Consider the following 23,538-nt stretch of genomic DNA (forward strand, 5'->3'; position numbering starts at 1 on the left):
GCCCGAATGTGCAATGATTTGGGTGCTGCAGGATGTGATGAACTGAAGCCTCATAAATTCCCTTCTCAAGCACACATCCTCTTTGCAAATACATTTGCGATTCTTTCCTTAGTTTCCGGATTTCTGCTTTTTCAACTCTTTGCTGTTGCATTGCTTGTCAAGTCAGCTGCAGAATCTGACTATTTCCAATGCCCCATTTTCGTAGAGCATTTATGATGAGTAATTAATGTTTGTCTTTGAGATTACTTTCAAACATGGCATAAAAGACACAGCATTAGAGAATACAGGCTCTTTGAACGTGTTTTGAAATAGCTTTGTTCTGTATGTTGGCTGGGGTTTTCAAAGGAGCCCAAGGGAACTGGGTACAGCAGGTGAGACTCTGCTTTCTTCCAGTGCCTCAGAAAATGACAGTTCTTTGTAGCTTGGTGATTTGATGCAAAGAAGCCCTGTTAGCAAATTTTGCAGAGACTTACGACTTTTTTTTCCTTTTCTCTTAGACTGAGAGAGTGCCGCTTGAGCTCAACTCAAGACTGGAAGAAATGGTGGAATTCAGCGAAATGGAAGCAGAGCCTAGTGAAGCAGAAGATTTTGAGGCCAGGGGAAGTCGCTTTTCAAAGTCAGCAGACGAAAGGCAGCGTATGTTGGTTCAGCGGAAGGAGGACTTGTTGCAGCAAGCTCGAAAGTACGTTCCTTCCTAAAACTCCAGCCTGGCCACTGGGTTATAGTCCCTCTGTCTGGGTTTCAAGTGAATTATGCCAGTGAGAGCCTGGGTTGATGCAAAAAGTAGTAAGAGGAATGAATCCATCTGCTACAGCAGGCTCAGGAGGCTGTGTAAGAAAACCATCGCTGATAAACCCAAGTCTGAAATAGCATCGTGTGCCCCAACATGTACACAGCTTCCTAAGCAGCTGATCCAAAGCTCTTTGAAATGAGAGGATGATTTCTCCAGCTTCAACGGCCTTCAGTCTGAGCCTGTAATAAGTTAGAACGCGTTACTTGTGCTTGTCTCCTGGCACAGGCGTCAGCCCGTGCTGCCTCTGCTGTTACAGCTGAAATTTGTCAGGCGCCGCTCTTTCCAAACACACAGCAAATGCCGTAAGCACAAAGCAGCGGGGAGTTGACAGGTGACCGCTTACTGAAGCACGTCAGAGGAGCTAATGACCAGCAAGTCAACACGGCTGAAGAGAGTGACCGGCTTTGTTTCTTTTAGCCCAGCTAGTAATGGGTGCTATAAGTAGAATTTAACTTTTTTCACATCCTTTGCAGTCGTGTTGGTGAACTTTGCTAGCATCCAGTTGCTGATTAAAAAGAGAAGGAAAAGTGCTTCAGTGGTGTAGGGAAAACTTCTTAGCATTTGTAACAAACGTTTTCCCTTCCTTTGTGTCGCAGGGAGACGCCTGGAAGGGTCTACAAAAACTACATTGAGTTACTCGTGTTTTGTCCCTTGATGTTATCCGGCTACCTACGCTCTTTCCCCGCCTGCCCCACCCTCACAGTGAAATACCTTCATATAAATAACTGGGGGTGTGACACCTTTTACAAGTTTGTCTATAAATAGACCTGCTCCTGGAATAGTTTTCTCTTTATGTTTGAAGAATGTAATTTAGGGAGACAAAGTATTTTTGACTTTCTGGTTTATTGGTTCCCTCCCTTCACTGAAGGGCTGTGGAATTGCAAAGTGCTGCATTTTGTCGCGAAGTGTAAAAGTCGTTGGGATGTTAAGTGTGAGGTAAGGCCAAAATGCAAGGAAGCAGCTGCCCGAGTTAACATCCCCACAAATTTTTACACTTGGTGACAAAATAGAGTAGTTTTTGTCACTTCCCTTACACTTTGCAGCCCTGGTGCCCCTTCTGTCAAGGTTTACTCATTGTCATCAGCGAGCGGCTGCTTGTGGCAGGCACTGCCAGCGTCTTGCAGGTGGTGGAATAACGGGAACAGAGAGATTCGGTGACTCCCCTGCAGTCACAGTGAAGTGCTGTGTTAAGAGTAGAGCCCCTGCCTTTAGAAGTGGCTCCCTCCCACGGGCACAGGGATCTTGCACAAACACTAACAGCTTCTGCCAGCTCTGCAGAGTCTACTGTAGGTTATTGGGGCTTTTTTTTTTTTTTTTTTTTTTGAACATAGGTTGTGTTGGGCTCTGCTCACCCATCTTTTTCTTCTTGCAGACGTTATCTAAACAAAACCTCCGATGAGGAGCTGACCACAGAGAAGCCCTCTCCTCTGCCTGAGGGAGCATCCGCCGATCCCGTCACCCTGCGTCGCAGGACGCTCGCTGCCGCCGCCGAACGGAGACTTCAAATGCAGCAAAACTCTTAGCGCTCGTTGCCCTTCCTTCCTCCTCCTCGTGAGCAATGTTGAATAAATGAATTAAATGCAAAAAAAAACCCACCCTGCGCTTTCAATACCAGCAGGAAAGTGTCTCTTCAGAGTTCAGCTAGTTGAGCTGCCGAGTGAGCTGGCTGCCTCTCTGCTGTATAAAGCATGTGGTCTAATAATGTTTGGACAGCTGACAAATTAACCTTTTTTTTTTTTTTTTTGTAATATTTTCTATGTGACGTTGATCCCCTCCACAAACAAAAGGCAATTTCTAAACCGTGGGCGTGATTTCTGCAGCTAGCGTGAGCTGTTAGGCTGCGCAGCAGAGGCTGAGGAAAGCGTGTTCTGAATTGGCAGCTGTGGGTGCCGGTCGCCGAGGGCCCTGGCACGTTCAGCTCAAGATCAGGGAGAGTTATTCCAAGAGGGAAGAAAGCTTAGAAATTTGCAGCAAACCCTGTTGTTAGGTGAGCAGGTGCCCGCTCTTCAGTCGCTGTTCGTGTTGACAGCGAAGGGTGTTACGCGGGACAGCTTGAAGGGCGAGGGTAGCGTCGCTGGGAAGTCAGCTCTTAGGCTGGGTGGAAGTTGTCTGGCTACGTAATGCAGAAAAAAAACCCAAATTCATGAATTGTGCAGCGATTCGCATCGATTCCAGCATAAAATGGTTTGTTTACTGCTGCTGGGTTCTGTGCTGGCAGACACCTGGCTGTGGTCGCTCGCCAGGGCTGTGTTCTTTTCCTTTGCTTGTTGTGGCCAGAAAGCTGGGGGAGACTGAGGGGAATCCCGTGAGGAAGAGGGGCCGTAAGGCGAGGTCACAGCCCCTGCGGTTCAGTGTTACCGCAGACCAAGGGAGTAGGATAGAACACCCTGCCTGTTGTGGGCTGCGGAGCCGCGCGGATGGGATTTCACAGAGGTCGCTCTGATATCTTGCTTTTTATTTCATTTTTAACCCCACACCTTCACCCTGAGTTTAAGACTGGAGGAACTGGGGCAGCTGGGCCCTAGGCTGGCTGCAGCCCCACCTGCCACGCTCTGATTTTTCTAAAGAACTTTTGACGCGAGATCCACGTGGAGCTGCCGACACTAGCTTGCGTAGTTGAATTTTACATGCAGTGACTTAATTTTTAAACTTCTGAAGAGTGAGTTCCAGTAGCGCTGACCTTTAGAAGGATCCAAGTATTACCTAGAATTGTTGGTAACTTTTTTTACTGTTGGTTTTTAGGACATTTGAAGGTGAATTTAATGAGAGGAGTTGCATCGATGTTTAGGTGAAAATAATTTATTTCAATAAACTCTTTGGGAAGCCTTATCTTGCAATGCTATTAGTAAACTTGAAAGATTTTTTTTTTTTTTTTGAGATCTTTGGTTTTGCTCAGAGCACAGCTGTTTTGTTTTTATTGTTTAAAAAAAAAAAAAAGAAAACACCAAAAATAAAATCTTGGTCAGTGTTGGAAATTGTTTGGAAATTTCTGTAGTGTGACTTCTCATGTTCCCGGCACGCGTTCGGTTTGTAAATGTGGCACCTGCACTTTGGTCCCCCCTCAGTTCCCCCTTTATCCGGATGCAAGGGAGAGCGGCCGCCCGACGCCGCGTTTGCGAGCATTTTCCCAGGCCCTGGGTTAGAGCAGTAACTGCCACTGGAGTTCAGTCAGGCTGTGAACGTGGCAGTGGAAGAGGAAAGGTGTCTCAAGGGACTGTAAAAATAAAGAGGGGTTTTGAACTGTCTGGCAGCGTACGGGAGGGCTGAGGGCTATCGTACGTGTGACCAGTACAGAGTCTGGGTCTTTAAGGAGCAGCGTCGACACCTCTGGGAGTACGGACGGGAGAGGAGAGAACAGAGAGGAGAAATCCTTCTTGAGGGGGTCTGGGTTTCCTTGAGTTCCTCCTTGCTGCGCTTCTGGGAGATTTTGTACGCGATGATGCATTTTGTACGCGGTGATGCAAAATGACCCCTGCTTCAGAGGGGGTGCCTGCAGCCAGGACAGGCTTTGACTTTGCTTTGGGCTTGATCCAGCTTTGCACTTGCAAGATCCCCACCACCTTGCCATGTCCTCTCCCGGCCACCCACCTTCCCCGGGAGGAGAGCCGTGCGCTGGAGAGGTTTCCTCCCCCTCAAACACTGGGTGAAGAGCCGCTGGCTCCCCGGGGCTTGGCTGGGCACCAGGACTGCACAAACCACCTCTGCCTACGGCTGCTGTTTTCTGAGCATGCGGCGTCTTGGCCACCCCAGATTTCACCACTGAAAAAAAAAAAAAAATCAATCCCTGTTTTTGTACATTCATGCTGGCCTGGAAAGGTACCAGTGAAGCAGCTCCTCTTGGCCACCAACCCTCTGCGCGCTGAGGGGCCCTGCTGTGAGGTCCAGTCCTTGGCCAGCAGCAGATCAGTGGGGAAGGAGATGCTGCGAGCCCCATGAGCTCCTTCAGCGACGAAAGGCCGGTTTGTGCAGAGGGGAAGGGAGGTCGGCCGAGGAGAAGCCGGATGGACTCCTCCAGTGCCAGCACCAGCTACTTCTGAGTCGCTGTGAAGAAGCTGTGCGGGTCAGGAGATGCTGCTGCGGGACGGAGCAGCTTTTCGAACCGGCCTTCCCTTCTGCGGGCAGGGGGTGTGACATTCGATGGGTGGCCTGGCGTAAAGCCGGGGGGGTCCTGGCTGTTTGGGCTCCTTCATTGGGTTTGAGGGCGGGCCTTGTGGTCCCGTGGGGTTTGGAAGCGTTCCTGTGGCTCGGGAGGGGATGGTGAACGCGATGCCAGCCCGTCCTTGGCTGGGTGAGACCTGGACACCAGCCTGGTCCTGCCTGTGGTCACGGTGCCTGACCCGGGATGGAGGAGAACATGAAAAACCCCCCAAACTGCAGAAAAAACCCTCTAAATTGTGGAAACCCTCCCCCGGAACTGTGAGAAAAACCCAAATTGAGGGGGGGAAGCCACCCCAAACCCTCCAAATTGCTCCTGCAGCAGAGAGGAAAATCTCTGCCTTCTGGCTGAACCTTCCTCTGTATCTTTCAGAAAAAAACCTCGCGTGTTTTGGGGTTTCTGATGTTGCTACAAGATGAAGGACTCACCCTGCTGACTATCTTTGCATTCCCAAAATATTTTTTTTTTTTTTTTTTTTGCCGGGGGCGGGGGGGGATTTTTGCTCCCAGTGATGCTCTGGACCAACCTGAGCCACCCAGAAGGGCTTCCACGCACCGACTTCCCAAGATTCGCACCCAATTCTTAGCTCAGCCCCTCCTAAAAACTGATTTTTAGCATTTTTTTTTTTCCTCCCTCCCTTCGGAAGGAGGCGGGCAGGCGCGGGGCGAAAGAAGCAGGCGGAGGCGCGGGAGGGGAGAGCCCGGGGTACAGACAAACATTCTCTTTATTGAGCTACACATGAATTTTTCCATTAGTCAGAGAAAGAGATTGGCAGTGTGTAATATATCACAGAAACCTCACTGATTGGTAATAGAAAGGCTTAGAAAGACCTGGCGCTTTATATATATATATATATAATAGTTTTATTTTTTTTTCTAGTTTCCTCTTTATTTAGTCGTTTTCTTTTAAACAGGTGTGACTGCTCTTCTTCAGCAAAGGTAACTCGTAAAAGTGAAACGGTGACGACGTCTGGTTACTCATCAAAGTAGAAATGACGAAGGGTTGGTCATGAAAACAGTGGCCTCAATGTAAACACTACATTCGATTTTTGTTTCTTTTTAAATTATTTTTTGTGGTTTTGTGTGTGTCTTTTAAAATTTTTAAATAATTTTCATTCTCGCTTTTTTTTAAAGTTTGTTTTTTAAGCTTTTTTTTTGCTTTTTTTTTTCCTTTTTTTTTTTTTTTTCAGCACAAACATCCCAACATGAGAGAGAAAAAACACCATTCACTAAACGGGAGAGAGGACTGGGGCGAGGGGGGAGAAAAAGCAGCACAAAAAAGCATTCACTGGAGGGAGTTAAAAATGAATAAAAACTGAACAAAAAAAAAATACCCTAAACAAAAAAAAAAGGTAAAATAAAATATATATATATGTATAAGCCTCCCAAGGCCCTGACGGGCCCGTCCGGCCTCGCCGAGCTGTGCTTCTGGATCCAAACCCGGAGAGCGAGCGGCGACTCGGAGCGCGGAGCTGTGAAAGCAGGAGGGAGTAAAAATGGGGAAAAACCCGCCGGCTCCCGGCTTTGGCCTAGAGCGGGCAGGGAATGCCAAAAAATCGAACCCCAAAAAACCCAACCCCTGGAGAGAGCGGCGGGAGGATGCTCCCAGCCGGGACGGGAAATGGGAGAAGGTCTTGTTGTTGCTGTTGTTGTCTCCCTTTTTAGTTGTGACACAGGGCCAGGGGGGGACTTCTCAATTTTTTCCCCTCTTTTTTTTTAAAAAAATAAATTAAAAAAAAAAAAAAATCTATGTTTTAGTTTCTCGAGGCAGCGGCTCGGTCTGGGTGCGGTGGCAGGGCCGGGGTTGGGCAGGGGCGACTCGGCCTTCCCCGTGCTGGAAATAAAAATAATAAATCATAACATTAATAATAATAATAATTAAAAAAACCCAACCCACGGTAATTTATAATAAGTAAAAGGTAAAACCCCACGGTGAAACAGCTTGGGGGGCGAGAAGCACCCCCCGCACAGGAGCAGCCAGTGGCACAGCCGCGGCGGGGGCGCAGGCAGGACCCCCCGCCCCAGCGCCCTGGGGGCTGGGGGGGCCCCGAGAGCCCCCGGGGCGTCAGGGCCCCCGTTACCCCCCGAGGGGTGACACCGGGGACGGCGGGGGCGCGGGGGTCGCCCACAGCTCCTTCCGACAAACTGAGGAGGTGGGAGTGGATGTTTATATATATATATACGTATATATAGAATTTTTCCTTATGCCTTTTTATTTACCAACTTGCATGATTATGATTACAATTTTTTTTTCTCTCATTCAATCTGTTTTTTTTTTTTTGTTTCACTTTTTCTTTTTTTTTTTTCCACGCGCGCACTTGTGTGTGTGTGTGTGTCTGTGTCTGTGTGTGGTTGCGTTGGGTTTGGTTTTTCTTTTTTTTTTCATTTTTACGCTTTTTTTTTTTTTTTTCCACTTCTTTTCTCCCCCCGGCGCCGGGAGCACCACCACCCAAGTCGCTCTGCGCCGCGGGGCTCAGTACAAGCCGCAGCCCCGCAGGTTGTTGGCAATGATGATGTCGGTGACGGCGTCAAATACCACCTGGATGTTGTTCGTGTCTGTGGCGCACGTCATGTGGCAGTAAATCTCCTTGTTGGGGGAGCGGTTTTTGCTTTCGAATTGTGCTTGGATGTAGGCGGCCGCGTCCTCGTAGGTGTTGGGACCTGCGGGCAGAGGCGGGGGGACAGAGCGGGGGGCGTCAGGGCCGTGGGCCACCACCCTTCTGCCCCGCGCCCAGCCCCTCGCTGCTTGCAAACTGCTTTATTTCTCAAAAAACCAGGCAAAAATACATTTGTTTTCCATTTTTTTCCCCCAATTCACCCCTCAGCAGGGTCCATTTACCCCTTTTTGCCCCCATCTTCCTCCTTTTCCCCCCACCTACGCTTTTCCACCCCATTTCCCCCCTCTTTCCCCCCAAATCGCAGCGCACCTGGGCTCCGTTGGAGACCCCTCCCTCCCCAGGTGTTGCCCCTTTCCCCTCCCCGCCCGCTCCCCTTTTTACCCCGGGGAAGGGCAGCAGCCCCCAGCTGCGCCCAGCCGGGCAGTGCCGTGCCCAAGGGATTCTCCCCCCGGCATCGCTGCTGCTCCGGCATCACGGTGAGTCCCCGTGGCGCATCCCAAGGGAACGAGGGGTGGGGAGAAAGGCTGGGGGGCCTGGTGGCCCCCCGGCCACGCAGGCAGGGGGAGGGATGGCCGGGAGGGTTGGTGACCACTCCAGTGTCACCCGCGGGTGCTGGCCGTGTGTCCTTAGCGGGGCTGGGGCTCTCCGGGTGCCGTAGGGCTGGGTGGGGGTCTCGCCCCAGGCGCTGGGGTGGGCAAAGGGAGCGGTGGGGCAGCAGCCCCTCACAGATGTGCTGTTGCTCGGTGGACCGGGGGAGTTTTGCTTTTGCAAGGCGGGCTGGAGGGGGGCCAGACGTTTGAGCAGAAAAATGTGCATTATTGCATTAAGCCGCTTACGGCAGTGAGAGCGGCTGCGCCCGGCCCCTCGTGGGAAGCCACAAAGCCCAAGTTACGCCCCTGAAATCGCCTTTGAAGTGCTGCTGTTATCTGGAGATTTATTTTCCTTTTCCAGCTTGCCAGTTCCCCCCCTTCATGACGCAGGGGGTGGCCGATGGCGAGGGGAGCCGGTCTGGTGTTACCGGGCTGTCCCCCTCCCTGGGCTGGCTCCCACACAACTCCACGTGGGACAGTTTGGGATTTCCCACCCATCGGCTGGGCAAAAAGCACTGCCGCTTTCATGGCGCAGACACCTCAAAGGTGCTGGTAGAAATGCTGGTGTGCTCATGCCGTAGGGAGTGGGCGCTGTCTTGCTGCAGGACACCGTTGTCCCCAGGGTCTGGTGTCCAGGGTGGGTGTGCTTTGGGTGAAAGAGTTCAGACGCTCAAGTATTTGTAGGAAGCGCTGGAGCCTTTGAACCTGAACTGATTTCTTTCTTTCCCTTTGAGAATTCCAAAGGGATGTCCATTCTTACTCCATTTTCTTGGGTTTTGTTCTTCCCAAGCCACATTGGTTTAACTTAAAAATACGTGATTCTCTTGTGGTTTCACAGATTCTGCTGTGAACAGGCTTTTTCCTTCCCCAGCTGTATCCTGCACAAAGGCACTCCACTCCTGGAGGACATGCACAGGAGATGCAGCTTGGAGGACCGTGTGTCTCGGCTCCTATAGCAGGAGCTTCTCCAGAACCACCAGCAAAGAGGACGGCTCAAGTGGTGGGCAGCTGGTTTTCACCAAGGCTTCTCCTTTCCACAGCTCCCTGTGGCCAGACTCATTACAGCTCACCTCCATTTGTCTCAATCCATCTTGAGCATCATCTTGAGCATCTGTATGCCACCAGCTGGCTGCCCGCCTTTGCCGCAAGAACTGACGCATGCAACACACAACCCCAACCCCAAGAGCAGGGTGATGGAGCTGCACCCTGGCTCTCAAAGGTGGGCAGTGCTTTTGCCCCCTCATAAAGGTGCTCTGTCCCCCTGCCCACCTCTGGGGAGAGACGCAGCCCCTCCCAGTTCCCATGGTGTGGTGGTGGGCGTCACACTGGGCTGCGTCGCGTCAACCCTGGCACGTACCTGTGTATTCAGGGAAGCAGATGGTCAGAGGCGACTTCTTGATCTTCTCGGCAAATAGGTCTTTCTTGTTGAGGAAGAGAATGATGGAGGTATCGATGAAGAATTTGTTGTTACAGATGGAGTCGAAGAGCATGAGAGATTCGTGCATGCGGTTCTGCAACGGGGAGCACGGAGGGAGGAGAGGGGAGAGAGAGAGAGAGAGAAAGGCAAAGAGAGAGTTAGAGGACAGGAGAACATTTTTCTGAATTGAAATGGTTAGAAAGCAAAAAAAAAAAATCTCTGAAATCAGACAGCGGTAAATGTGAGATGGTTACCACGGTGGAGGAAACAGTGTTGGGCTGGAGGACAAGGCAGGTGTGGAGGCCACAGCTGATCCCCCACCGCATCCCTGTGGGGCTGCTCCAGCAGGGCTGACACCTGAGGCTTCAAGGAGCAGAGAAGTCATTTGCTCATCACCTGCCTAACCAGAGGAGGTGCAGGGGGCCCTGTGTCCCTCCAGGAGCCACCATCTGCAGAGCCAAAATAGAGGATGGACAGACAGCACTGGCCAGCAGCTGGGATGTGCTGGGCGTGGGGACTGGGATGGAGTTTTGGCCACCTCAGGGTGGTTCTATGGACCTGCCTGGAAGGATGCTTGTGCCAAGTGGTGCTGTCATGGTGGGACTGGTGCTGAGGGACTGCCCCGAGGTTGGAGCAGGTCCTGTCCCACCTGGGCCCTTCTGTCCCTGGAAAAAACAAGTCTTCAGCCCATCTTTGAAAAGACCGCAGCGGTGGCTGGGCTGCTGCTAAGAAATCCTGATGCTGCTGCGTGGAGGGAAGCAGTGCAGGTGCCTCTGACAGCCCCCTCGCAGCTCTGCGGAGCCTTCCAGGCTGTGGGCCGCTCCAGCGAGGCTTCAAGCACGGAAGAGTTTTAGTAGGGGCATAAGTAGAAGCAAAACTCTAAAAGCTGCAATTTAAAAAAAATTAATAGTCCTTTCCCATGAGGACAAAAGCCATACGAAGCCACTTCTCCCCACGCTATGGAAGCAGTTACCAGAAAGGAGCAGAGAGCGGACAGAAGGACAGGAGGAAGAGGAGGATGTGGGGCTGTCCTGTGCCGAATCGGCTGTCGCAGGGCACCCCCAAGCCAGGAATTCTCATGCTTCGCTCGAGTGGCCGCGGGGTGTCTGTGCGGGCAGGCGCACGCACTCCACGTTAGCGTGGAGGTGCTGCTGGACAGGACGGATACGGCTCTCTAGGAGCTCTCAGAAACGTTCTCCATCGTTAACCTGCTCCTAGGATAAACAAGAGAGCCGTTCCCCGCTGCTCCATGGGAAAACTGCGGGGGACACTTGAGGCGGTCTGTGCGCATACCCACCTGGTTCAACACTCAAACCTGCAAAGCTTCTGGGGCAAAGCCAAGGCTGGGCGAAGTCTGAAGCCACTGCCCCCTGTGCCCTTTGCTGCAACCCCCTCTTGGGGCCGAGCCCCCCAGGTCCCGGCGTGGCTGCCTGCCGCTCGCGCGTGGACACCCCGCTATTGGGAAAAGCCTTGAACGAAGCGGAGAGCAGCCGACGTGCTCCGGGGCAGCCAGTGGGAAATGCTCTGGCAGCAAACAGCCCCCCTGAGCCCCTTCGTTTTGGGGGTGCAGCAAGGGTGAGGGGCTTTGGACTTGCTGAAGGCTGGTGAGAACACACGTGTTTGCTCATGAAATGATGACCCAATTACACATTTTGGAGTTTTCTATGAATGTTTTATTAGTGAGTCATTTTATTAGCTACACTTCAACTGTAGCTTTGCATGCAAAATTTAGCAGATGTCTGATTTCATCTTGAAAGGCTCAGAGATTACACTGTCGGTTCCTTGACAAAGAGTAGCTAGGGATGCCAAGCAGTTGCTTTCCGAAGCTTCAGGACCTCATTTGATCCTTATCTTTAAAAAAAAGCCTTATTCATGGGGAAAACAGAAGCCATCACAGAAGGATGTGGCTCTTCTTGACTTGCGGCTGATGCAAAAATGCCAGGTCTTGAGATTTTGATGTATCTGGGTGGGGTTTTTTCCCTTGTTCATCCCCTGTGCTGTCCCACAGATGAATTTTATTTAAATAAAGAGGGATGATTCTGGGGGAGGAACAGCTGACATAAAGCACGTGCCCAGGGGAATGAACATCCCCAGTGCAGGGAGAACAACCCTGGTGACTTCTGAGCCCTGGACACCTATGGAGAAGATCTGGGCAGGATGGCATCCTGGAAGGAGTTTAATAAATTCCCTGTACAAATATGCAAAGAAAAATACCCAGAGCTGTTAGGTTTTTTTTCTCGGAGCTGGCCTGTAAGTCTGTCTGTACAGGACGAGACGTGGGGATATGAGTCCAGCTGAAGTTCCATCACTGGAAATTGGTGAGGTTGCTAGGAATAATGGTTCATTTTCCTTTGCTGAGGTTTATGGAAAAATCTTCTCTTGGTTTCTTCAAGTTCTTTGCTTCTACTTCATGCCCCAAATAACGGAAGATCTTTGATTTAAATATAGAAGAAGAAATGGTCCCAAGCGTTACTTTAAAGGGAGGGAGAGGTGCTCCCAGCACTGCGTTACTGCAAGGGGGAAAAGGCACCGCGTACGGGATCGAACCGGGAACGGCTGCTTTGCCCCTGTGCTCGCAGGACTCGTGTGAAGAGATGGCGGAAAAGAAATGCAAAGCTTGCTCCTCGTAACAGATCTGCAACCGAAGTACTGGGGGAAGCAATGGGGCGGGGGGAATGCTCTGCCCTGCTGATGCCTGTGCCAAAACAACGGCTGGATGCAGGCTGACGGACGCCAGCGCCGGGTCTGGCAGCGCTGGAGGAAAGGCGCGGATGGTCTGATACAGATATGTGGGGCAGGGGACTTCAGGAGGGGAAGAGTAACTTCAGGAAGCCAAGGATCAAAAAGAAACCACAGTAAAGTTGTTCTACTTACAACCAAAGGAAAACAAATTCCCACCAAATACTTACATAAAATTAAATGCTTTTTGGATATATCCTTTTCAAATTCGTTACTTCCAGGTGAACGAGGCTGTGGCAGACGATGGACACCACAGGCGTGTGTCCTGTGCTGGTGCGCACGGAGCAGGCGTAGGGTGAACAACGGCTTGGGGCGCTGGATGCGCTCAAGGGAGGCTCAATAAAAACCCTCTCACACTAGAAAAGAGCTGGCACTTTATTAACATTTGTAACTAATAAATACATTACTGACAGCCAATAAATTATTACAATGACTAAAGCTCTATTAAACCAAAGGACAGTCACTCTTCGTACAAAATTACAGTTAATACAGTTTGGGCCATCAAACATGCAGGAGAAACGATTCCGTGGGAAACCAGCAAAAGGAAAATCGTGACGGCCTCCGGCGATCCTTCGGGAAGAAACGTGGTGTAGGGAGCCCAGAGGCAGGGTGATGGTCACTGTTCCCTTGTCGAGCCGAAGGGGGGGAAGGGAGGTGGGGGGAATTGGGCTGAGGGTGTTAAATTAGGGGCTGGGCTATTTAATGGGGCAACACTGAGCATGCCTATTTGCTTGCCCAGTGCTGCTGGGTTGCTCCAGCACTGGAAAAGCTGGCGAGACTCAGGCAATGATGAAAATTGTGTTGTTACCTGCTATGATCTCTTCCCACCCGGAGCAGGGGGGGTTTAGACCCAGAGTCACCTCTCTGTGCTACAGGACACTCAGTATTTGGTCACGACATTAATTTCCAAGGCACTGAGTGGGAGAGGGGCCGGGGCAGTGAGCGTGGGGCCGGCTCACGGCCCTCCACCTCCTCCCTGGGTCTCTACTCCCCATCCCTGGGGAGAACTGAGCTGCCCTCTCTGGGAGATGGAGGTGTTGTTCCCTGTCCCCAAACCAGCTCCCTCCCCTCTCCTTCCACCACAGGGTGCCAGCTGGGAGGCTCCGGTCCTCCCGTTCGTATGAACACATCAGCGTTCAAGGGTGGCACTTGCTGAGGTTCGCTAGCTGGCCTTTGCAGCACGAATACAGAGCTCACAGGCTGCTGGTTCGGACAAGAGCGGGCCTGTGAGAAGTCCCTTTCCACGGCCGCGTTCTCGGCGTAACATCTTATAAAGGTCACCTACCTATATCTGTCAGCATCGATTATCTCGTGCCATTGCAGGAGCTCAGAAATTATAACGTACGCTCACGTCTCGGGGCGCTTTGGGAGAGTTTCTGTCTGCTCTTTCCCCTGGGGAGGCAAAGGCAAGACCGCGGTCCGCTCCCTCGTGCCACCCGGACCACGTCTCTGCGTTCTCGTGCGTGCTGGGGATGCGGGCGTGTGATGGGTTTGGGTGGCTCCGGGTGATGCTCAGCAGCGCCACCCCTCCTGCCCTCAACGCTCCTGGCGTCGGATCGTTATTGGGTGTTTCAGTCTCCTCGGAAACGGTTGCAGAGTTTTTGGTCATAAGCCTGAAGACAAACCTGGCCCATGTCAAAGACACAAACACACTAGCATTAAGCTGCTCTAATCGACTCAGCCTTGTTCTCAGGAGCTCAACAACAAATGTCTCCCTGGTCCCAGCAGACTTTTTTGGCCACAAAATACTCGGACACATCGCAGGGTTGGTCCCTTTTACAGCGTCGACTGCACAACCCCTGTGGGGGACGCCCGCCACCCCCAGCTGAACCCCGCGCCTTGTCGGGGACCGAGCTGCACGGTGAGGGATTGCCTGATGATTTTCACAGCAGCAACTGGGCACACTGGGATGTTTTGGCTAAAGGACATCATCTGTGCCCCATCCTGATCTCCTGGAGACGGCACTCCTGGCCTGAGGACAAAGTCCCTTCCCTTGCAGGCAAGCACCAGGCTCATGCCACAGCAGATTAAAACCACCAGACACATTTTAATGCACATTACAGTATAGCCTGCTCTCATTAACACTTTTCAATGCCCTGTAAAACAAATGCCCATCTACTGGGGAGGCAGGACAGCCTCTCCTGAGGATGCTCTCCCCTCCTGGAGGGACAGGCTGGCTGGCCACCCAGGAAAGCTGGCTGAAGGCAAGAAGCTAATTCTCATACAGAACTCCTGAGAGAGGCTTCGTTGGAAGAACGTCTGGGAGGGCAGTGGCGGGGAGCCGACCGACCCCTCGCCAGACCCGCGGGAGGGCAGGGGCAGCAGGGCCAGCCCGGTGCCGGCAGACGGAGGGGCCAGATGGCCTGGCTGAGTGCTCCCGCTGCCCCGCCGCGCGCCCGGGCTCCTCCGGCCGTATGTGAAAACCACGGTGTGAACTCTGATTTGCTAAGGAAAAACTTGGCCTTTGCAGCCTGTGGCTGTATTCTGGTGCGCGCTTTCCCGGTGCGTGGTTATCGCTGGCTCTCCCAACGAGCCCGCTACGGAATGCTCCCGGGGAGCACCGTGCCCTGCAGCTCAACCCCGCGGCCGCATCTGCGGGCTCGTTCCAAGGCCTGCCTTCAACAGCTTTCTCTATTTCAGTGAAACTGTTGTTTAAATAAAGGAATTATTTGCATCTTTTTTGCCTCGCAGCTCCATGCACCTGACCGTCTTGTTGCCGATGGAGCAAATGGCTCCCTCCATTCTTTTCACTGCAGCCTGACGCTCATCGCGAGCCGCTAACGCATCTCTACCAGCTGCAACAGCCCTGCTATGGGGTGACTGCAAATCCAACACGGCTCGGGGCCTCTGAGGGTCCGGATTGGGAGCGTTGCAATTGCCAAGTACAAGGGGGTATTAAGAAGAGGGATGTGAAAGCGAGGGATGCATTTCAAGATCTTCTTTCCAGGCAATTGCTGCGAGGATTGCTAGCGTTCAGAAAAGGCACGGGCAGAAGATGGCCCGCAGAAGGCACATCTGTCAGAAGAGGCTTGGGAGGACGCAGAAAGCCAGCGGTGAGTAATGCTTTGGCAGGCGTTCTGGAGACAAAAATCTATACAGGGCCATCAAGCGGCAGAAATAGCAGTGTTTAACACTGGAAGCGTTTCATCTTCCCAACGCCCTTCCCAGCCTTTTGTCAGCGAATCCTCACGACGTGTGTGAGGGAGGGGATGTCAGCAGCGGCAGCTGAAATGAAGCTTTAGATACACAATATGCCAAAGATAATGAAAGAAAAGGCTCCATCTGTCAACATTTCCTCCTCTTTTTCTCCTTTTTCTTCCTGTGGAGAAGTTGATCACCACCAACGTGCCGGGGAACCAGCCGGCGCTGCGGAGGGGCTGGGGCAGGAGGGGTTCGGACCTCCCAGCCGGCACGGGCAGCGTGGGCTGCTTGAATCCATCCCGGAGCGCGGCACAGATGCACCAAGCCGGCCCCCGTGACTCAGCTGCATTCGGTAGAGTTTGGGGTGGAGTTAATTTAAACTGTCTTTACCAAAATATTCCTGTGCGCTTTATGCTGCGAATTCTCGAAGCCTTGGCTTGGTGCTGCCTTCACTGGGAACTTACTTGCTTGGGTAAAATGTCACCCACAGCAAGGAGTGGAAGCAGAAAACCTCCAAACTTCTGGTGCTGCTGATCAAATCCTCCTGAAACAGCTGAACAGCGACCGGCCTCGCTGCTGGCTCAAGGCATGAGCGCACCACTGCACACAGCTCTGGGTTACGCACCAAATGCAACAAACGTTCAGCTTTTCAGCCCTTCCTTTGACACTCAACGCACATTTGAACACTGGGTGTTATTGGTGGGACCTGGTCACCTGCACGGGACAAGCTCTGGGAGCATCCCACATCCTGCCAGCTAATTCCCTGCCCCGCTCTGTGGCAGGAGCACCATCCCATTGCCACCATGTCTTGAAAAGCAAAGCGAGGGGCTAGACTAATTCAGTGACCTCAGACAGCAGCCCAGCTTTCACCTGGAGCAGAACAACCTCTGAGATCAGCAGAGTATGGAGGCAGAAAGCTTGGCTTGGGCATGAGGGGAAGTTTGGTGGGGGCTGAATCTGAGCCCTGCGTATTTCTTTTTCACTGAACTCCTCTTCCTGCAAAAACAAACAGGCTGGGTACATTTTGCTGTCATTCCCTTGGCTTTGGTCTCCAGGAACCTGAGCTCAACACGCATAGAAATCCTTTCAGCGCCAGGGCACACAGCTGGTCCCCCCCAGGGAACCAGAGAACTGGGCAGGCGCTGCCCGCTGAAAATCCTTTCTTTCAAATTCCTTCCCATCGACTCTGAACATCCTAAGCTAAACCAGATACAGTAAAATGCACAGGCCTTGCTGCCAGGGTTCCTTTGGTTATGGTCATGCAGCAGAGCGTGCTGGCATCAAATGGAGGCGGGATCGGGGCTGGGAGCCAGGAGAACAGGACAGGCGGGTGGGATGTAGCAACCTGTGGTGTGAAGAGCAGAGCGGGGCTCCTGGTTTCGCTGCCCAGCCAGCTTTTCCTGGGAGGTGTTTTAAGGCTGAGACACTGATGGAAAGGTGGGTGCTCCCCTGGGGCAGAGCAGCAGGAGGCAGACCCGGTGTTATTGCTGTTAGTGCCCGGCGGAGCAGCAGGGGGGGTACCCACTGCACAATACCAAACAGTTTTATCGTTTAAGGCTCTCTAGGGGGTCACTGACACGGCTGCCAACCATGCTGTGAGCGGGTTAGATGGGCCAGGGCCAACTCGTCCTCCTCTGCAGGCCGTCCCTGTTTGTCCCAGAGTGCTCCCGGCTCGCATCCCTGGCTGGGGTTTGGTCACAAACAACCACCGTCCTAGCAGAGCGCAGCCTCGGATGGGGACTCTGGCTCCCAGGTGCCCTTCTCTCCCCTCCCTCCCTGCTGCCTCAACCTGCCTCATCTCCCTTCTGCAACTTCTGTCCCAAACTGACAACCTCCCCTGTGGTCCTCTCTGTCCCCTGCGACCGCACCCGCAGCCTCCCATGCAGCAACGCTGGCCTGGCCTCTTGCCTTCGGGCTGTGCTGCTGCGGGCTGCTCTCGCCTCTCCTAGACAGGCACAGCAAGAAAACAGATATCGTCCCTCTCAGGCACAACACTGGAGAAAACACAAGACCTCCTGAGACCTGAAAGACACCCCTAGCCTGGGCTGAGCTTGCGGCTGGCCTGGAAAGACTCACATTTTCCAGGATCATGGACTTTCCAGAGAGGCAGAGAAGAGGCAGCGATCAGCGTTGCCTGCCTGCTCCCAGGTGCCACGTTGAGTGGAACGTCGGAGGTGGCCATCTCACCCAGACACCAAACAAGCTTTTGGGGTGGACTTCTAAGGGTCCCTCCATGCTCCCACCTGTCACACTCCCCTCTGCCTTTTACTCCAACGGCACCCAGAGCTCTTGGTGATGGCAGACAGACGGCCACCCGTACCCCAGCCCAGTTTGTGCTCCTCTCTGTGCCCCCCCATTTTGCTGTGCTGGGCGCTACCCTTGCCTTTCCACACCTCTCCCCCTGCCCTTCCTTCCTCCCTTCCCTCTCTTCCTTGCACTTTTCCTTTCCACTCCATCACTTGGCTCAAAGCAGCTGCCTGAGCCTTCCCTCGCCGCTACACGGCCAGTACAAACCATCCCTCTCACTTCAGATACTGGGAAAGAGACGGGTATTTAGGTGCCCAGGGTGCAATGCAGAGGCGCGAGGCTCCCGCACGCCCCGCTGTCACCCAAGCATGCTGATGTTTCCCAAAGCACCTCTCTGCGTTCCAGGTACTTGAAGATCAAACCCTGCTCACAAGAAGCCAGAGGTAAATATTTTTGGTGCACTCCAGCGTTTTAGGGCCAAAGTGTTTTTTGCAGGAGCACCAGTTGCGCTGAAATCACGAGGCTGGGAGGTGCTTTGGGAAAGGTTGCCGGGTTCCCAGGCTGGCACCCTGGCCAGGACGCCCTCCTGCACAGGGTCCCCATCAGCCCCCCATCCCCAGGGCATCCTTGCTGCCTACGCTCCAGGGCTCCGGGCCCAGCCGCCCTGCTCAGCCCCGCAGCTCCAGCGAAGCGCCTCGGAAACGGGTTACTGAACCCGCCAGACACATTTTTAACATTAATTTTGCCAAACTTGAGGTAAAACGGCTATCAGTAACGAATGCTTTTAGACAAGGCTTAGTAGGTTTTGTTACTGTGTCCCTCAGACCCCAGCAGAACTCGGTGGCTGTTTCACTTGTTCAAACAGCTGTCTGGAAAAAAGCAGAACACGCAAATCCAAGCTGCGTTGGCTGCGTTCAACACCGACCCCTCCGGCTTTGGGGTAGGAACGGGAGCCGTAAGGTACCCTCAAAACGATCATGTCGTATCTAGCACTTCCCAAAGGAGTAGTGTTTAAAAAAAACCGGAATAACCAGGAGAATGAAAAATATCCCTTAATTTCAAGGAAGGGGGCAGGGGGGGAAGTTTCGGTTCCAAACTACACCGTCGCTGACCAGTATTTTAAGGCTTTGATTTTTTTCTTTTTTTTAAAACTGAAGTATTTTTGTCTTTTGGCAGTTGAAATGCACTTTGTGGGAAACGCGTTAGCTCCCTCTACAGCGCTGTGAATTGGAACGGAGGAGTGGAACGAGGCAGCAAGGGAATGAACCAAAAATAAACCGAAACGAAATAAAACGGGGCTGGGGAAAGCAGAACTTGCTGCAAAGTTTTCTGGGACAAGAGGAGGGATTTATGTATTTCTTCCTCGTCACCTTCCGAGGAGGAAAAAAAAGAAAATGAGGACCTGTCCGCAGGGCCGGAGGATGCTCCCGGCGGGTGTGAGGAGAGGAGGGGAGGAGAGGGCTTTAGTAGAGTCCGCATCCCCGCAGGTTGTTGGCGATGATGACATCCGTGACGGCGTCAAAGACGAACTGGATGTTGTTGGTGTCGGTGGCACAGGTGATGTGCGTGTAGATCTCCTTGTTGGGGGACTTGTTCTTGCTCTCGTACTGAGCCTGGATGTAAGCCACCGCCTCCGTGAAAGAGTTGGGGCCTAGAAGAGAGCCGAGATGAAAGGAAAAAGGGTTAAAGCGATCCCGTACCCATAAATCTGTAGGGTGCCTGCAAGCACCCCGTTGTAGGGACATGGGGAGCTCGTACGGGGCTGCTGCAAGCCAGCCACCCCATCTGCATCTCAGCGACGGGCGCTATGAGCAGCCAGGGCTCCTGCGAGGGAGGAGATGCTCTCCGACTGTCAGCTCAGCTGTATTTTTATTCTGAGCTGCTGTTTATAGTCTGTGGAGATGAAATGGGTGAGGGAACCGAGTGCTAAACAGGCTATGACGGGAAAACCAGAAGAAATTCCACATAATGCTGACAAAAAAAAGAGCAAAAACGTGCCAGGAACGTGCAAAGTGCTTGACCTGGGGCAAAGGCTTAACTTTTTTCCTTTTTTAGATTTTTTGATTGAAGTTTCAGCTTTTGATGGAAAAGAGGAGTTAAAATGTCCAGGAATGGAGGGCAGTATTGGTAACTGTGCCCTCCTTTCCCTGAATTGCTAAGAGAAAAGGACATGAAAAGATCCAGCCGCTGGATCCAGCCGCTGTTACAGAGCAAAGCAGGGTTTTTCTCAAATGAAATACAAAAAAGCGCATACAAAATGTCCCTCTTTTTGAGAAATCCAGATCACAGCCCCCTCTGCTAGATCTGTGGCTACAATTGCGCCACGAGGAGCTTCTCCGTTTGATGTACAGAGATGTCTGTACCAAACCTTATTAATCATCGAGTTTTGTGTTAAAAAAGCCGGAGACCGGTCATGCAAAGGAGCAGATCCCTTCTCCTCTGGCCAGCCCCGAGACTGCTCACACGCACAGCTCCCCTCGGGCACCTGCCTACGTCTGGTGAGACCTGAGAAGATGCTTGAAGGAAGACAAGCAAAATGTGTGCTGGGAGCAGGTTCTTGTACGATGGAAAGACTTTGGGAAGAGATCCACATGCTGTGCACAACCCACCCAGGAGGTATCTGGTGAAAGGGAAGCTGGCTGCTCAAAGGCACGAGGGTTGAGAGGCTGGGTTCCTTCTGGGAGCGCGGGGAATCACTAATGCCAGCTTGGTTTAAAACCCGCCCTGGATTCCGCTGCTGCTTCGCTAAGTATTGCGGATTAGTTAAAAGCAGGAGTGAATTAAGGGGATGGAAACAGTGCTCCAGCATACAGCAAGCACATTTGTGGATAGTGTCTTCTAATAATTCTCTGTCAGCAGAACTAATGGACATCAGAAACTTCATTTTCTTAAAAGCATTTTGTGGAAACAACTTGTGACGTTGAAAATCCGCTTGTTTGATTTATAGGCTTTCATCAGATAATTCTTTTTAACTCCACAGCAACTTCCTAATCATGCTGCTTTTTCACAAGGCCGTGAGGGCTTCATCTTCTGAGCCGCGGTCACCAAAGCAGGGCCGAGCAAGGTTAAGTGTCTGCTTGGGTTTAAAGCCTGGCTTAAGGTTAGCATGAGGTAACTTCCAACTTCTTACAGTATTGCTGAATGCCTTGCAGTGAGATATTCTTCACTTCTGATTCAGACCCCGTTGGATCAGCAGAAGGGCTTTCAGCCCTCCCTGACGGCACGAGAGAGAAGAGAGGCCTGTGGAGGGTCCCTGGCATTGTGATAGCTCCCAGCTTCCAGAACAGCTCCTCAAAGGAATTCAGAGCATCTTCAGGGTCCTCTGAGATGTGGGGAGGACTGGTTTGGTTCACTTGGGGCTGAAGTGCTCCAGGTACAAGCTATGTTTGTTTTCTTCTGCATAGTCACCTGGGAGCTTGGCTACGTCTGTACCAGGGTCTGCCTCCCCCACTGAACTCCTCTCTCGGGCTGAGACAGCTTGGGAAAGAAAAGTTACATCTGAACCGACGTTCCTTCTTGTTCTAGTCTCTCTGCCGTCAGGGTTACGCAAGAATATTATTTCCAAGCAGTCTTCACTGGGAGACTTCAGTGAAGATCCACAAAACCACCTCCACAAAATGCGATCAGGAAGGAGCGAAAGGTGCAGGTTTGCTTCATGGAAAAAAAAAGGAAAAAAGGGAGAGAGCACGATGAAAATCTTGCAGTATGTAGAAGTGCTGCTATACAGAGGATGGTGATGAGCTGCTGTACAGGCCATCCGAAAGACGGCAAGCAGCAATCTAACTTGCAACCAGAAAAAAATTGGAGTTGGCATTGTTGTGAGCTTTCAACTGTAAAGGCTGAAATTTCCATTTTTAGACCTTTTTAGGCAAACATGTCAGGAATGTGCTGGTTCTGCCTGGACCAAGCAGACGAGTAGATGGCTGCAATGTGCTGGTAGTGACACACATCCAAACCTTCCCTGGAGAGGAAGCCTGCAGATGTTCTTCTGAATTCAGCTGGAGTCGCTGAGCTCCGCAGCCACAGAGCATTCAGCCCAAAGCAGCAGTGATGGATGGCTTTTGCCTATTCACAGTGAAAAATCAAGTGCTCAGAGATAGGAAGCTCTGGTTAATAATTTGTTGGCCTGCCCAGAAACGTGACACTCTTGGTACTCCCGGTTCACAACTATGTTTCCTGACAAAGAGATCTGCTGCTCTGTCTGTCGGCTTGATTCATCTGGATGTCTCCGGTGAGCTTAAATAATGCATGATGATAAAAGTTTATTTTTATGCTGTCTCGGAATGATAATGAGGGTTTGTGGAAGCGGGCGAGATGCAGCGGGAAGTGGTGGGGTGCAGCTGCAGCCTTTGCACGGGTGATGTATTCTCAGCATTGGCAGGCCAGATGCCAGGCAGCCAGCAGAAGCCAGGGCTTCTTGCATGCTGCCCCGCTGCAGAGCCTCTGCTCCGATCTTCAGGTACCACCCAGGCCTCCTCCTCCCAGCCAGGCTCAGGGCACGGCTTGCTGTGGCTCTTCCCTGTCTGCGCTACGGGTTGAGAGTGGGTGGCCAGTGCATGAGAAAAATCAAGCGCCACCTTTCCTATCTGCATTTAACGGGAAGCGTTTCCATGTCCAGATGCCTGATATCAGAGATCCTCGTTGTGGTCGGCCAGGACCCACAGGGGAACAACGTGATGGGTTACGGCACAGCAAGCCTGGACTCTGGCTGAGGACAGCCTAACAAACCCTGTGCGCTGGTCTCCCAGAGACCAATTACTCTGGTGATGGGTAAGCTTGTTACGTTTTTCTGAGACCTGCAGGAGGGTTCATTTTCCCGAGCGACGCTGGAAACCAGGACATGGGTTTAGGGAGCGTGCTGCCAGCCCTACGCCCGCAGGTGTTGGCTCGGCACTGAAACCACCCGTGGGGAGGTTTCAACATCCTGCTTAGCGGTGGTGGCCCTTTGCAGGCAAGGAACTGGGGTTTAAGTCATCCTCACACTTTAAGTGGACCACTAAACACAATGGGGGTGATCCTATGGCATTCACTGAAATAAAGCTTGCAGGGAAGCGAAAGGGAGCTCTGGCTCTGCATCTTTAGCCTCACTGCCTGCGATACACCACAACATCAGAATTGGGGGGCCTACAAGAAAGATGGGGAGAGAGACTGTTCTGGGGAGTCCTACTGCAACAGGACTAGGTGTAATGGTTTCAAAATAGAGGGAGGTAGATTCAGATTAGATATTAGGAAAAAATTTTTTACAATGAGAGTGGTGGAGCACTGGCCCAGGTTGCCCAGAGAGGTGGTGGATGCCCCATCCCTGGAAACGTTCAAGGCCAGGTTGGCCGGAGCTCTGAGCAATCTGATCTGGTTGGAGATGTCCCTGCTCCTTGCAGGGGGGTTGGACTGGATGGCCTTTAAAGGTCCCTTCCCACCCAAACCATTCTATGATTCTATATTTGCTGTGCGTTCCTCTGCAGCCAGCTGTCTCATTACCTGTATACTCAGGAAAGCAGATAGTCAGTGGAGATTTCTTAATTTTCTCCTCAAATATGTCCTTCTTGTTTAGAAAGAGGATGATAGACGTATCTGTGAACCATTTGTTGTTGCAGATGCTGTCAAAAAGCTTCAGTGATTCGTGCATGCGGTTCTGCAACAGAAAGGAGAGATCACATCAGGGCAAAGGCAGCGAACGGGGGACGTTCAACATGAAGGGAAATCTAAAACAACTAAATTATGGAGGAAGACAAGAAAAACAAAAGCTACAATATACATAATAAATTTATGTATACATACAGCTGAACATGTACGTACACAGATGCAATCCCTACAACATCTCACATACAGTGAGGAACT

At 52.0% G+C, this 23,538-nt stretch overlaps 2 protein-coding genes across 4 annotated transcripts in view; one reads left to right on the plus strand and one right to left on the minus strand.

Annotated features, from left to right (window-relative positions):
* Window positions 1-3,779, plus strand: part of AMFR (autocrine motility factor receptor) — a 29,846-nt gene extending 26,067 nt beyond the window's left edge. For both annotated transcript variants that reach the window (XM_086757814.1, XM_086757813.1), the window contains 2 exons: window positions 498-682; window positions 2,166-3,779. In XM_086757814.1, the coding sequence (XP_086613940.1) occupies window positions 498-682; window positions 2,166-2,316 (336 nt within the window). In that variant the 3' untranslated portion in view covers window positions 2,317-3,779. The remainder of the gene's footprint in view (window positions 1-497; window positions 683-2,165) is intronic.
* Window positions 3,780-5,655: 1,876 nt separating this feature from the next.
* GNAO1 (G protein subunit alpha o1) overlaps window positions 5,656-23,538 on the minus strand; it is a 139,455-nt gene continuing 121,572 nt past the window's right edge. The window contains exons 7-8 of one of the 2 annotated variants that reach the window (XM_086758482.1): window positions 9,514-9,667; window positions 5,656-7,609 (exon numbers count right to left, since the gene is read on the minus strand). In XM_086758482.1, the coding sequence (XP_086614608.1) occupies window positions 7,422-7,609; window positions 9,514-9,667 (342 nt within the window). In that variant the 3' untranslated portion in view covers window positions 5,656-7,421. Of the gene's footprint in view, window positions 7,610-9,513; window positions 9,668-18,739; window positions 19,352-23,178; window positions 23,333-23,538 lie in introns of those variants that run through there. The other variant, XM_086758483.1, reaches the window with a different exon arrangement.

The sequence above is a fragment of the Chlamydotis macqueenii genome, chromosome 13 (assembly GCF_036417535.1).
Source record: "Chlamydotis macqueenii isolate bChlMac1 chromosome 13, bChlMac1.mat, whole genome shotgun sequence".
Lineage (NCBI taxonomy): Eukaryota > Metazoa > Chordata > Aves > Otidiformes > Otididae > Chlamydotis > Chlamydotis macqueenii.